This window comes from Brienomyrus brachyistius, chromosome 7, assembly GCF_023856365.1.
Source record: "Brienomyrus brachyistius isolate T26 chromosome 7, BBRACH_0.4, whole genome shotgun sequence".
NCBI lineage: Eukaryota > Metazoa > Chordata > Actinopteri > Osteoglossiformes > Mormyridae > Brienomyrus > Brienomyrus brachyistius.
The window spans coordinates 27,447,670-27,462,736 of NC_064539.1; the positions used below are offsets into that span (position 1 = coordinate 27,447,670).

The 15,067-nt window shown below is 43.6% G+C and overlaps 2 protein-coding genes across 2 annotated transcripts; both read right to left on the reverse strand.

Moving 5' to 3' along the window:
- Positions 1-382: 382 nt before the first annotated feature.
- Positions 383-6,392, reverse strand: LOC125745708 (ankyrin repeat domain-containing protein 34B-like). Its single transcript, XM_049018800.1, has 2 exons — positions 5,928-6,392; positions 383-3,204 (listed from the first exon to the last, which is right to left on the reverse strand). The coding sequence occupies exon 2, from the start codon at positions 3,158-3,160 to the stop codon at positions 1,574-1,576; it is 1,587 nt and encodes a 528-aa protein (XP_048874757.1). The 5' UTR covers positions 3,161-3,204; positions 5,928-6,392; the 3' UTR covers positions 383-1,573.
- A 148-nt stretch (positions 6,393-6,540) lies between these two features.
- On the reverse strand, positions 6,541-14,726 carry dhfr (dihydrofolate reductase). The gene is made up of 6 exons (XM_049018801.1): positions 14,521-14,726; positions 14,142-14,188; positions 9,368-9,473; positions 8,970-9,096; positions 7,307-7,422; positions 6,541-6,796 (listed from the first exon to the last, which is right to left on the reverse strand). Exons 1-6 carry the CDS (start codon positions 14,610-14,612, stop codon positions 6,721-6,723), a joined length of 564 nt encoding a protein of 187 aa, XP_048874758.1. The 5' UTR covers positions 14,613-14,726; the 3' UTR covers positions 6,541-6,720.
- Between the last annotated feature and the right edge of the window lie 341 nt (positions 14,727-15,067).

A 15,067-nucleotide genomic window follows, 5' to 3' on the forward strand; every position in this document is an offset into this window, starting at 1 on the left:
TGCAATCAGGTGCCACAGTGTGATGTGATTCTGTGAGACTGCTATACACAGGATGTATCATCCCGTTAAAGTCTATATTGATTGTACGAAAAGGTTGAGCCTATTCACGCTATTGTTTTCACATGATGTCTGTCTGGACGTCATAAACTGCAATGGCCTTGTCAATGCCGATGGGCGGTTCAGCAGTGCTCCCTGTTCCAGCCCATCGCAGTCAGCAGCTGAGTAGGGGGCACCATGCCTTACTTACAGGCAACGCTATGCAGGATATGTACTGGAGAGACGTTTCAGGAGGCAAATGAAGGAGGCCTGTTTGTAAAATGTAGTTTATTCCTGAACTGCAGCTGTTATGCTTTCGAATGGTCCACTTAATGATTGACCAAAGAAGTTGAGATGATAATGAAAATTTGTTAATGACAGCAATAATACAGTAGTCATTAGGCAAATACCCAGGAAGTTAAATGTTTTAGTGTACCTTTACTGCCATTTTTTCTATTTATGTTAACCAAAACATTGTATTAACTCTTAGAAACACTTCTCGGAATATTAACATCATTCTAAAATTCTAGAATTTTATCACATGAATTGAAGATGCATTTGCCATATTTTAAAACCATAAGAAGGTGGACATGGCCATTTGTGCTGGTGGATAATCTGTTGCCTGTGTATGAATGAGGAAATACACATGACTATATGAATTTTTATTGTGTAATATGCTGAAATTGTTAGTGTTCTATATATGAAGTTTACAGTGGAACTTTGTTTTTTCCAGTCTTAATCATATGACCCATACAAGTGGAAATATAATCATTACCATTAAAATAACATTTTACCATTGCATGCTATTTTAAAATGAAGGGATGTCTGTATACACTATATAGCAACGTGCAATACATTTTAGGTATGCACAATACAATACTTAGTTTTTAAAGTATGATATAGTACATAAATATGGGTTACATATATAAAGTATATTCTTGAATGCAACGTACAATATTTATGCACAGACCGGATACAATGGTTTGTAATATACAATATTTAACATAGTCATGCATGCTTTCGTGACCTGCTGTGAGTAATTTATCAAGTCAGATGCAGAGTAGTTCAGATGGATCTTTTTTGGGTGAAAGAATGAAAAGTTAGAAAACACTGAAATCCACAGAACCTGCAATGGAATAGCAAGCCAAGAAACACGAGCAGTCCACAAATTCTGTGTGATGTTTTTCCTGTGTCTATCTGCCTGTGGAGATTCGCCGTGAAACATTCTGTTAAATGCCAACTCTAACATGGTATAGGCATAATGTTTTTATATAATTTGATATAAAACAGCATGATGCTTCAGCAGTTTGTGGGTTCGCAGCCCCAATTCTGGGTCTTGGATTTTTTTCCTCTTCTTGTGTAGATGTTGTGGACTTTAAATTGTTCTTGATGGATGTCTGTCTATATTATTTAGTGGACAGGGTATACCTTGATTTTCACCAATAATTCCCTGGACTGGAAAGGGATTGCTGATGCAAGATGAATGCTAAGTATTACAGAATACAGGTAGGTGGATTACCATGGTATTCATGTAGACTCAATGGCTAAAGATCTCTTCAAAGGTGCCTAATTGTTTGATCGGGTCAGTCTGCATGGAGTGACGCCTCAAAAGCATCTTCCTAGCTTTCAGATCTCTCGGGACGCTGGGAGCAGTGGGAACAAGGACTTTCAGGCCCATGTTGGTCTTTGGGACCATGCCCACATTCTCCACATTGACGCTGGTGACTTCAATCTGAGGGACAGGTACGTGTTGGTTCAACGGTGGCAGGAATCCCAACCGGGGGCTGGGAACATGGGCAGCAAGGAGAGCACCTGAGCCTCTGTACTCCCGCATAGCCGATTGCTTCTCCAAGGAGTCCCGGGAGGAGGACAGGGCTGAGTAGCTGTTGGAAACAGGCAAACCCTTGTCTGGGTACCCCTTGTGGTCTTCAGGTAGATGCCGGAGGTACTGAGAGAGCTGGGAGTCTGAGCCATAGTGGTCCACACCAATGTTCCTGCGCTGGACGATGCTGTGCAGGCTGGATGTGGCCAAACCTGGGGTGACAGCTGGGTCCTTGTCTGTGGGTGGGCCTGCAGCCCTGCTGCTGTGGTAGAGGTCAGGGTGTGACCTGGCGAAAGATATATTGTCGTACGACATTTTTCGGGAAAGCCACATGCCTTGACTTCCTCCATCTCTCTTGTCATTATTGGCTGGCCGCTCCAGAGTCTTGCCTAGTTTTTTGGCATGAGGACTATGGGGATTAGCACCTGGAACCCTCTGGTACCTCCTGCTGAACTTCATATAGGGTTCTTCATCTGGGGTTATATCGGGTAGATCCTTGGTTAGAGGAGAGACTTTTCTGTTCTCTTCAAGTAGAGATGGGGGGATCTTCAACCATGGCTCTGAATGTAAACGTTGCAGGTGCTGGAGCTTTGCTACCCCGCTATGGACTAAGCCTGGTCCCCGGCTTGGGGAGCTTGGCTGTGAGGTGGCTGCACTGTCCTCCTTCTGGACTCCAAAGGCAAAGATGTTCTTCTCAGCTTGGTGGCAGGTGACAGGCCAAGGCGAGGTCTGGATCTCAATGTCCGAAAGCGACGCGGAGAGTGTGGGGGCGCAAGGCCGTCGTTCTCCCAGGTCCAATGCCGGAGGCACATTGAGGTACTGCTTGGTCATCTGTCTCCCTGATGGCAGCTTGTCAGTGGTGATGATGATGACCTCCTTGCCCTGAGCCTTGCAGGCATCCAACAAAACTCGGAGGACATCCTTGTCATCGGCATGGACAGCGTAGACCAGTGCTGAGGTGCCGGAGTGGTCCTCCAGGCCAGGATCAGCACCGTTGTTGAGCAGCAGAGTTATCACTTCAGCACCGGCGTGCTCCAGGCAGGCGTGCATGAGGGCGGTTCTCCCACGCTTGTCCTGGATGTTGGGGTCGGCGCCGCTTTCTAGCAGGTACCGCACCATCCTGATCTTGTCCGCACTTTGGGGGTCCACATGCCGCGTCTTGCAGGCCACCATCAAGGGAGTCTCGCCACGCTCATTGCTTTCGTTGATATAGGCCCCGCCTTCCAGCAGCAGCCGTGCCAGCCGAAGGCGGCTCAGATACACGGCCTTCAGGAGGGAGTTACCATCGGCGTGAAACTCCATGGCACCTCCCCAAACTCAAGTCTCATGGGAGGCCGTGTCGTTCTCTACGGGACAAAAGAAAAGGTTTACTAGGTTCTTTCTTGATCTTTAAAGGTTTTAAGGTAGACATAATATATAACCTTCTAATAAAAACACTAGAACGAAAAGTTCATTAAGGGGTGTCTTGTTAATTTGCAACTAATTTTGCTCGAAGGTTAAATTTCAATGTATAGAAATGTAAAGTGTTGCAGTAACACCAAAATAAACAGTACTAGACAAGCACCACTCTGTGGAATGTGCAGCTATTAATTCATTAATCCAATTTGTTTCTTTTTCTTCAATTTATAATGTGATTCAATGCAAAATTTAATGACCATAAAATCAAATGAAGAAGAAATAGAACTATTCATCATAATCAGACAGTGATATTTGAAGAAGGATACTGTCACGTTGCACTCTGCTGAGGGTACAAAGCACTGGGCTATCTCCCTGAGAACAGGAACACACCAAGCATTGTGCCATGTGTCCTTGCCTTTGATTTCCTTTGTTAACTTATCTGTGTGCCTTGGGTTTCAAAACGAGCTTGAAAGTCTCAAGGTAAAGTACACAGAATAGAAAATGAATGGAAAAAAATATATGGGATCCGTATAGGTAGGAGCCAACAGAATTACTGCGAGGGAGGGTCCATCCATCCATCCAACCAACCATCCATCCATTTTCTTTACCCATTTGTTCTGTGCAGGGTCATGGGGGTCCTCAGTCTCAGAAGCTAGGAGCACAAGGCAGGGAATGACCCAGATCTCAGGGCACAAGCACTAGTCACGCACACATTCACGCCTATGGACAATTGGGTGACTCCAATTCACCTCAGCATGTTTTTTGTACCGTGGAAGGAAGCCGGAGAGCCCAGAGGAAACCCCACGACGACATGAGGAGAACATGGAACCTCCACACACATGTGACCCAGGCGGAGACTCGAACCCGGCACGAAGAGGCGAGGCAACAGTGCTAATCACTGCACCACCATGCCGCCCCCCTTATGTGTACATATAAGTAAAAACTTTTTATTGAAAGCCGTAGTTAAGGAACAAAAATGTATAAGGATCAAACTCGGACAGAGGATCTATATAGAACCTTAGAACACTGACGGACAGCACATTCAAAAATAAAACACCTAAATGTGAATTTTGTTTATTTTTTTATAGTGAAAAGATACCAGTTGCTATGGTTACATCGATTCATAATCAGTTTTGCCTAACCTTGTGCTCGAACTACAGTAGAAATGAAAAACACAGATTGAAAAGTAACACTATTGATTTGGCAACAGTGAAATAAATCTTGAAATCTTTACATGGCCAAGATGGCGAAACTGATTCTCTGAAGAGCAGAGCTACTTTCAGAGGACTTGACTGGATGGAATTTTTCCCACACAAAGTGCATTTCTCTCTGTCCTTGAAACGGCTTATGAACAGAAAGTCTATGATGCATATCTACTGCCTTGAAAAAAGTATGACAATGAGGCTGAATGTATTCAAGCAATTCCTTATATTCCTTAAATTATAAGTGAAGGTACATTTGTTATACGGTTATACATTTTGTAGTCCCTATGATGAATACACTTTGTTCTTTGCACTTGCCCTTGGCAGATACTTTAATTAAATTAATGGAAAGGCCACTCATGTAAAATGACAGATTTCTGAAATCAACATTCCTTCAAACTATGTGAAAGGTAGATGTTACATAAATAGCCAAAACGGTAGCTTCACCTATTCATTGAGTGCACCACCAGCTGATTACAGACACCTAGAATTTTCAAGAAAAAAGCCAAAAACTGAATCTTTGGTTTAACCAACTGGGGTGTGTTTTATCCACATGGTTTTTGACATCTGTATTTCATTAATTTTACTTTCACTTGGAGAAAACCAAATTACAATTCTTATAATGCGAGTAAACACTCATCACAGACTTTAAGGCACGCCTGCAACTTGAAGACATATAAGGCAGATGTAATTTTTTTGAAGTTTAATGAAAATACTATTGATTCTTTCGGCGACAATGATATGCCCAGAAGTATGTAACTGGTCTTTATTAACATTCTTTAGTGCCATGACTGTCAATCCCTAAAAGATACGTTTCTTATGACAAATTAAAACAGGACAGTACTAAAGCGCAGGAATGGAAATACATTAGTGCATATATACATCAACATTAATTAGAAAATAATCACCATCATTCCTGACATAGTTTTCATAGCACAGAACTGGCATCGAACATTTTGAGAGTATTGTGCGACTTGCTGATCTGTGCCAGTGTGCATAATGCATATTTATACCACATACTGTCAAGCATCTGCTGCTCTCGTTTCCATGGTGCGTCGATGTGAGCGAGGTGCACGAGGACGGCGGTGAGTCGCACGATGAGTCGGTCCTCCCGAAACCCGCGGCGGCGCGGAGGGGCTCTTCAGCGCGGAGGGGCTAATGGAGCAGCCAGCGCTGCGGATGGAGCGGGCCCCCCGAGCCACTTAAAGGGCCGCCACTCAGCCAGCGCGCTCAGCAAGAGAGCGGCAAACTCTCCACAGGGATTACGTGTTCGTCCATTACTTATGGCCAGAAGACGCAGGTATTGTGGGAAAGCAACTCCTGGCATGATCAGGGCTCAGTCAAAACCCGACGCAAACGCGACAAGCTGATGGCTTCAGAACCAAGACATGTTGTTCCTTCATAATATTAAAAATATTCTGAACCACAGCAGTATGCATCACCTATAATGCATTAAAATGTGTACTTACCTACCAATACACTCTGCGCTCATACCATTGATTCAAAGACCACTGCTTTTATTTCTAGGGTAGATAATTCATAATCCAGTTGGTTTAAAAAAAAAAAAAAGAATGAAACTGAAATCTGTTTTGACCTGGAATACCGGAGAACAAGCGAGAGATCTTTAAGTAAAGCTGACTGGAACACCTGCTGTCGGCAGGGACTGCGAATGTGCGGAACAGGTGTGATGTTTCCCAAGTCTCAGAAGCCAATATCCTGCACTTGTACAAACTGCAGAGAGACCATTGGCTTGAGGACGCAGCATCCAGCTTAGGGGGCTGGGCTTCAGCTTTGACTGACGGCAGGGACTCGTCCAATGGTGGAGCTTCTCTCCGTGGCAGCAGAGGTTTGTGCTACAGACATGTGGTTTGTGCTTCAGCTGTCTCTCTCGTTCGCTACGTGTGCCAGACATCTGAGTGGGTCTCTCTCAGTGTAGCTTTGTGCATTAGCGACGTTCTCAGACATTCGCTTTTCCAGGCAGACCCCGGCTTTACTGATACCCGGTTTTACTCCATCTCCATTCCACTTTGTCTTAGGGACTCGGAGCATTTACCATATAGTAGCTAACAGTACTGCCAGGTATGGATGTCCTTAGTAAGATCAGGGTTTAATTAAAAAAAACATAACATTTTCATTTAGCGAAGGTTTTCTCAAAGTTAACACAGAAAACACAGGAGCATGACAAGTGCCACCTGTCAAATGAACACAGAGGCTACTCATATTCTTTGTGTTTTGAAATTAAGCAGCTGATTAATGTTAGTTTTAAACACTTTCGTACACTTCAAACTTGTATTGAATCCCATTCTCCTCTTGTAGGCCCTCTGGCACCTCCGGAAAGCTACAGAAAAGCACAGCAAAGGAGGAGTCAGCTACATAAATTAAACATCGATAACCGGTATGAATGGAGTTTATAATACAACTCAGCGTTGTTTTATCCATCAGCATTCATTCAGTCACTATCAGTACAGGCGAGCTTGGATCCTAACTCATCTCAAAGCACAGGGTACATGGCAGGAACCTCCCCTGGATGTCAGTACATCACAGGGAGCTCAAACATGAGGAAGCCAGTGAACTCCACGCTATCACACTGCCCACACATTGTCTCGGCCAGTAGTAAAGAAAATACAAAATACGTACATATTATACAAATGTAAATGCACTGCATTAACTCCACGGACATGGCAACATGAATCACAAATAGCCAGGAAGTCATTCAAAGAATAGAGCTTATATTCCACAGTCTCTAAACTTCATGTGAGCGAAATGAATGTGATGTACCACCAGCAAATCGAGAAGAAAGCCGAGCTTGAATGAAAAAGCATGATGGTGAAAGAAGCTGGACACAGACCTGGACAGCTTCCGAAAGCCATTCATGTTGATGTCAGGCAGGAAAGTGTCACATTCGAACTGCTGCAGAACTTCAGTCACGAAAAGGCGGCATGATCCTGGTGTCTCCATTGCTTCCTGTGAGAAGGAGGGAAAGATATAGAGTAAACGTGTGTAAAGAGAAAGGAAAAATCATTTTATTTCTAATCTAAATAAATACATTATTAGATGAATATTTTTATTTAGTTATACAACTTTTCAGGCAAAACAGAAAGCTTTTGGACTGAACAGGGGAGGGTGGGATAAATTATGAAAGGGTCAAATGAAATATCGCCATTTCTCCAAGATGAAAATGTTTCAACAAAATTTATTCCACAAGATTATTTGGATACTTCACATAATAAGCCACTCTAATTTGTATGACTACAAATACAAAAATAAATGAAATCTGCAAAATAATTATGTAGATCTAGATAAATAACCAGATAACAACAATGAAGGTTCAGAAAATGCAATTATTACAGGACTGAGGTCCTGTGCACCTCCTGAAAATGGAACCTCCTGAACATGGAACCATGCCAAATTAGCTTTCTGGGCCACCAGACCAACAAGTCTTTAATGAGTAAAGAACAACAAGCCAAGTCAGGAGAGCTGCGATTGAGCTTGAGAGAAACAAACGCGACGTCTTTGTGCTCTCCTGAGAAATCAGAAGTACGCCTTGAGGGATTGTTAGGTTAGGAAATCTTTGACCCTGAAACATCCCAAAGAAGACTTTGTGAGGAGCACTTTGGCAAGAAGGTTGATGACAGAAACTCCAGAAACGGCATCAAAGAAAGAGCTGTGGCAGTGTTACGGGCGTGACGTTTGACTGATATTTTCAAACAAAATGCCTCAGCGCACGGACAAGCGTAGTATTAGAGAGTCAAGTTGCATAACATTTTATGTAACCAACTGGGTTGAATACAGACAAACCGTGCTGGAAACACGTAGCATTCTGTCAGTTAAGGATGTGACATTAAATGCACAGACAATTGACGGGACACTACGCCGATGAATTTTAAAAGACACCTGTTGATTAAATTCGGTTAACGAAGCACACCACATACTGCCGTTTTGGAAAAATATGAAAGCGATTCATAAGCACCGAAGTGGCGGTGAAGAAAGGGACAGCTCAACAGCCACGTTTCTGTTTGGTTATAATTTACTTCAGGTAAACATTCATCTGTTTTATTTTACAAAAAGCACAATATTAAGAGCAAATATTTCAAATTATTGCGACGCGCTATCGTGCAGCCCTACTTTCTGAGGAGTAGCTTTTTTTTTATATCTTTTTTTGTCAGCCAGATCTCGTTGTACGAGGCCAGCTAAGCACGACTAACGAGGTTGAAGCTTCGCACATCCACGGGAAAAGGGCACAGACTGTATGACTTCATGAATCAATACCAGATTATGCAAATGCAGACTGATTTGAATTGGAAAATTGATTTTTTTTTTTAAACCCTGCTTTTATACACACACACAGTCATGCTGCCACAGATGGCAGTGACAGTTGATGATGTCATACCCAAAGCAGAATCTTTTCCACATAGGCTGGTGTTCTTTGGATTTTTGCTCCGAGTGAACGTAATCAGCAGGAGTCAAGGAGCGTCAGACATGACAGTATAACATATAACATACACAACTACCTTGTAAACAGAACTACCTCCAATGACCCAAATTTGGTCAACCCTGCCAGCCAGTTCCGAAGAGTCTAGAAGCTGGAGAGCAGAACTGAAGTCGGAGGCGAGGTAGTGTGCCCCTTCTGGTGGAACCCTAGAACAACAAATAAGGAGACAGTAGGTGGCTTAGTAAGAATTAAGAAGCAAAGGTTTCTGCTCTTATACGAGTAAAAAAAATCAGAAATGTATCATATGTAGATCACTATCATTATGTGGAAATATTAATACCAAGAAGAAAACCTTAAATAAATATAATTAAGAGATTCTAAGATCACCGAAGTGTAAAATCACTGATATCAAAATTACACATATAAAGCTACTCCTCTTTTACACTTAAATTTTATAAACAGGGAGACACTGCCTACTTCAGCTCTCTGCTGAGCACGATATTGATCCTGCCCTTCAGAGGTCTGTTCCGCTCTGGAATAGAGAACCACGTCTTCCGCCCCATTATCACCACATTTTGTTTACCTGTTAACAGAAATGAGAAATATTCTATATCTGTGTTACACTGAATACCTGAATGCATACATATAATTACAGGGTGGGTCGCATTTCAGTAGCTGGGCATCTTAACAACAAGGACTGATGTGGGGGGGCTGCTCTCACGCGGACCACCATGTAAGATGTGGAGTGGGGTGTTTAACAAATCCGAGTCACGTGACAAGCACATTCAGTCATGTCACAGTCAGGGTATGAAAATTGTCTTCAATAATGAATAAATGATCTTGCATACAAACAGTTTACGTTAATGCCAGTCTTTACACATTTTGCTTAGACATCTGTAGCTAAGTGTGATGTTTTAAACACTTGGCTGTTTATATATAAAGACATTTTTACTACCAAGTCACCTTTATTTACCGCTTGATATTCAGCTGCATTAACAGGTCATTGATTTTTAAAACCAGATTTGTGTAACATCCTGTTCCAGCAGGTTAGTCAGGGCTGCACAGCTTGCCAGGGCTACAAGGGCATTACATCAGTAAATCATTTTAGTATTAAATCACTGACTGCAGGTCTTGGTCCTCAGGCAGAAGCACTGACGTCGTCCAAGTAACATGGCAATTATTATCTGCTATTATAGTTGCCGTTAATTTTAAATGATGTACTGTTTCAGGAATCTTCAGTAACGTTTGTTAGAATTAAAGAACTATAATCGCGCATTCATTTACTACTGTGATTAACCTGTCTGACACTGCGTGCGGTTACAGAAATGTAATCAACACCCTCCTGACCAATCAGATTCTAGAATTCCATGTTCCTATGGTATACAATTCATTATTCCACGGCTCTGGTAAATATTTTCTTACTGGTCCAGAGGGTGTTGATTACTTTCATGCAACTGCACACGTAGTTCCTGGAGCCAAAAAGCAGTTCTATATTAATGTGTTTTAATGTTTTATTAAACGTTAATATAAAAACCTGCATGACTTTTTACTCATAAATAAGCAGTCATTCTTACCAGGAAAATTTTTTCCTTGGTTTTCAAAATGCAAGCGGCCGTCTGTTGACCGTTTCTATGGTAACCTAACGGACCTGCTGCTTCCAGTGAGTAGCCTGACCAAATGTTCTGTCCACATAAGGACTATATTTTTTTTAGAGCAAATGAAATTATTTTCTTCTGAAAAATTATCAGTGACTAGTTTATTATAATTTTTTGTTTGTTAGCAACGCTACGAGCCAGGAATAAATCATTTTGAGGTATGTGGTTATATGAGAATAACTGCACCACACTGCCACTGCAAAGTAGGAGAAATGCACTGGGTCCTGGCAGGTCACAATCCCCATGTCCCTCGAAGCGGCTCCCTGCTCTGAAGTGTCTGAGTCCTTGTGATGCAGTGGGGTCAGTACGGGCCTGGGGTAAGACCATGGTGCTGCTCCTCCTGGGCAGGAGGTATACTTAGGGACCTCCTCGGGTCTCCTCCAATAGCTGTCCAGTTTGGCTGACCTTCTTGCAAATGGGACAGGACACCCAAACTCCTTGAAGCCAATGATCTGCCAGTGGTTGCATCCATCACAGCCACGCCTCTGTTAGGCGCTTGTTACATCTTGATGCTGCCATAGTAGCCGCCCTTTTCAAATGTTCCTGAAGGCATCACAGATGCTCAAGACCTGTCTCCTTTAGTACCGCCGGTTCTGAGGGTGGCCAAAACACCAGGCCCCACTGGCATGCGCAGCTCCCTCCCAAACATGGACAATGCTGCCAGGTACGCCCACCGGACCAGGGGCAGGAGGCTGTCCCAGCCACGCTAGTGTTCCTCATCCAGAATGGGGACCTGCATAATGAGAGTGTGACTGATCCTGTCACCAGCTCACTGCTTTGGGGGGGGGGGTCTTTACAATGCCCAGCTTTTCGACCTCGCCAAATTCCGGCGTAGCCCCTCTCTGTCGCTGCAGGGGTAAGGGCCCAGGGTGTCTCTGAGGCACCAGCAATAGTGGCAGGTGCCTTTCACCATCTCCAAGTGCCAACGCTGGTGCAGCAGCTCTGCTTGCAGTGCTCCTCCAAGGTCCCCCAATGTGAGCAGACAGCCTTAGCCTCTGGGTCAAGGGCGCAGACTCTCTCCTTCACTCTGGCCGCCTCCTCTGGCACCAAGTAGCTCACCTGCTACTTTTTGATAGTCAATGACCTCAAATTTCTTGCCTCTGCATCTTGTCCTCCACACTGTCACCGCAGTTCACCTCTGGCTGCACTCCTCGATGTGGTGGCAGTGGTGACAGCAGTGTCGTCATGGAAACTGCGGGGGCTGGGGGTGGACCTTGAAGTCATATCCTTGGAGGAACCCCGGCTAACTGTGCCAGCTGTCCCTCTGAGTTGCAGAACCTCGACAAACAGGTGAGGGATGCGTGGGAAATGCACAGCTGCAAGCGCCGTTCGCAGAGGGAGGGGTGGAAATAGCAGCAGGCCCTTGGGGGTGGGGGGCTTGGAGCACCGCAAACACTGCAAGACCGATCAGCTTTGCACACTGCAGATGATGTCATCGAGTGCGCTATGTCCATGGAGGATGTGAGAGCTTCAGGTGAGTGAAGGTTCATGAAGCTGCTGACCCTGACAGAATCCCCGCCCATGTCCTCAGGTCATGCGTGTCCCAGCTGGCTGGAGTGTTCATGAACACCTTCAACCTCTTCCTCTCCCTGTCTGTGCTTCCTGCCTGCTTCAAATCGGCCACCATCTTCCCTGTACCCAAGTCATCAACAATCACATCACTGAGTAACATGTGACCAGTTGCCCTGACCTCCATCGTAAGCAAACGCTTTGAGAGGCTGGTCAAGGACTTCATCTGCTCTGCGCTCCCTGACTCACTGGATCCACTGCAATTTGCATACCAGTAAATAGGTTGTGTAGAACTCTCCACACTGCCCTATCCCCCCCATGGAAAAAAGGGACACATATGTGAGAATGCTGTTTGCAGATTACAGCTCAGCATTCAACACCATTGTTCCCTCGAGGCTGGACAGGAAACTGAGGGACCTGGACCTGGGCCTGAGCAGGACCCTGTGCGGCTGGATCCTCAACTTCCTGTCGCCAGGTGGTCAGACTGGGCAGCATCACCTCACCCTCTGTGACACTGAACACCGGCGCTCCTCAGGGATGTGTACAGAGCCCTTTCCTCTACTCACTTTATACCCACAATTCAGCCACTAAGAGCTCCAACATCATCGTAAAGTTCGCAGATGACACCACGGTGGTGGAGCTCCATGAGTGTGGAAACGGCGTACAGAGAGGAGGTCAACGTCCTGACACACTGGTGCCAGGAGCACCACCTCACCCTCAACGTCGCTAAGACCAAGGAACTGATAGTGGACTTCAGGAAGCAGAAAGGACCACACATGCACATCACCATCAATAGCACTGCTGTGAAGATGGTGAGCAGTTTCCGTTTCCTCAGAGTGCCCTTGGCAGAGGATCTCACATGGACAGTTCACACGGACAAATCAGTGAAGAAGGTTCAGGAGCATCTCTTCTTCCTCAGGGGACTGAAGAGGTTCGGAATGAGCCTCCACATCCTCAGGAGTGTTTATAGCTGTGCCACTGAGAGCATCCTTACTGGATGCTTCACTGCCTGCTGCGGCAACAGCACCGCCTACAACTGTAAAGCTCTGCAGAGAGCGGTGCAGTGTTCTGAGAGGACATCTACATCAAGAGGTACCTGAGGGCTGCCACTCTGGTTACTGTTGACAAAAGCACAATGCTGGGGAAGGACAGAAAGCCCCGTGGTCCATAGATGCAAAGATCTGCTCTAAACACCCAGGGTCTCGCTATCCTGCCTCCACCACTGCCCTCTCCATGCCAAATCATCACTTTCGGACCTCATCATCACAGATTTTAACGAAACTTAAACTTAACCTGTTTTTAATCAATAAACCTGTATTTATTCAAGTATTTATTTACTTATTCAGTGATGGTAGTTATTAACTTATATTCAGCTTTCAGAATTTTCCACTTACAATAGGTTCATTGGAACGTACCCTCATTGTATGTAAAGGGGCACCTGTACAATTTCTCTGTTTCCAGCCCATCAATAAAAACTGTTTTATGGATGACAGCATATGATTACGGGCTGCATTTGCAAAACCCTTTCTGGACTCTGGTCCCTTCTACACTGAAGGCCTATATTTGGTTTGCACACTTCATTCAGAGAGCAGGATGTGGATGTGTTTCTTTTTGCTCTTCTGGTGCCTGTTTTTGGGTTAATTCAAAATTAATATCAAATGATTTTATCGAGCAGCCAAGATACCGGTTGAGCCCTAGATATCTCTGCCTTATCATTATTAAGACTTTTTTCTGTAGGGCTGATATGAAAACAACCATCTTGCATTTTATTACATATACTCAAAGTCCACTCGATTCGCCCTCTGGATCTGTTCTCTTATCTAGCAGGTTAGTAAATGGATAACTCTATACTTAAAAAATAAAATAAAATAAAATAAAAATTAGCAAACCAATGGCATCAAAACATGGTGACCAACTATTAACTCTAATAAATGCCTAAATTAGGAAGAAAAAGTTCTGCGTTTATATATATATACACACCGATACAAGTCGTTTTTTTATAATGGCAAGCAAACAATAACGCAAAAGGTTTCTATTCAAAGATTAGGCTATTGGTGTAAACGTGTCATAGGTACTTCGCACCATACCTTCTGAGGCAGTCATGGTCATCCTCTGGAAGTATTTGAATTCATTACTGAAAGAGAAACATTTCATAAAAAGCAAAAATATTTATTAAACCAAAATAGATTTGTGTGCAAATGTTGCTTTGAAGGCCAAAATAGCTAATGACAAGAATAAATGACAACGCCAGCAGTTTAACTTTATGTTTAATAAAATTGACTCAAAAATAACACACACACTCCAAAATGTTGCACATTAGCCACTTATTCGCTTATTAGGCACATATCAAATTTACAAAATGAAATGCAATGTTATTAATTCCAGTGTACGGAAAATAACATTGATTTCAAGCACAGGAGGAAATGACACGTACAAATCGGACATTTGGACCTCTACACCGTTTACCTGAGTCTTTTCGGATGCCAGGGTAAGTTTCCTTTATTGCCTATTCCCATGTTTGGACAGACTGCAACGATGCAGTTCAGCACACGAGACATCTTTTTAATTTTAAGATTTAAAGTTTTAAACAGTTTCTTCCGATGAAACAACACAGCGATACTTCACAACTCCCGCCAAAGCCCGAGGCGCATAAAAATGACGTCACACATGCCGCCTCACAGCCACATGGACTTTCATTGGATGGGAACAGTTTCTTGTTTTTAAATACATTTTTTCATGGACAAAAACTGTGAATTTGCTGAAATTCAAAACTTACTAAGAAATTTGTGATTTCAACTTCAAGGTCAGAAAAACTCATGTATATTCTAGGTTTGAAATAATTTCACACTTCAGGTTACTGGCACCAAATGTCGATGTTGTACATTTGTTGGATTACTCGCATTATTTTAACCTTTGAAATGTGTTTCTTCATTTAGTTCCTGGTGACGCCTGCTTATTTTTCATGTTAAGATGTTTTCGAATTTGCCTGAAGAGAGTGAATAAGACTATCTGT

What these genes read in the sequence shown, in the direction of transcription:
- dhfr (XM_049018801.1), bottom strand. Translation starts at nt 14,612, where the DNA reads ATGTCTCGTGTGCTGAACTGCATCGTTGCAGTCTGTCCAAACATGGGA. An exon ending in TGGCATCCGAAAAGACTCAG is followed by an intron (nt 14,189 to 14,520) that starts GTAAACGGTGTA and finishes TTTCTCTTTCAG; the next exon opens with TAATGAATTCAAATACTTCC. An exon ending in GACCATGACTGCCTCAGAAG is followed by an intron (nt 9,474 to 14,141) that starts GTATGGTGCGAA and finishes TTCTGTTAACAG; the next exon opens with GTAAACAAAATGTGGTGATA.
- LOC125745708 (XM_049018800.1), bottom strand. Translation starts at nt 3,160, where the DNA reads ATGGAGTTTCACGCCGATGGTAACTCCCTCCTGAAGGCCGTGTATCTG.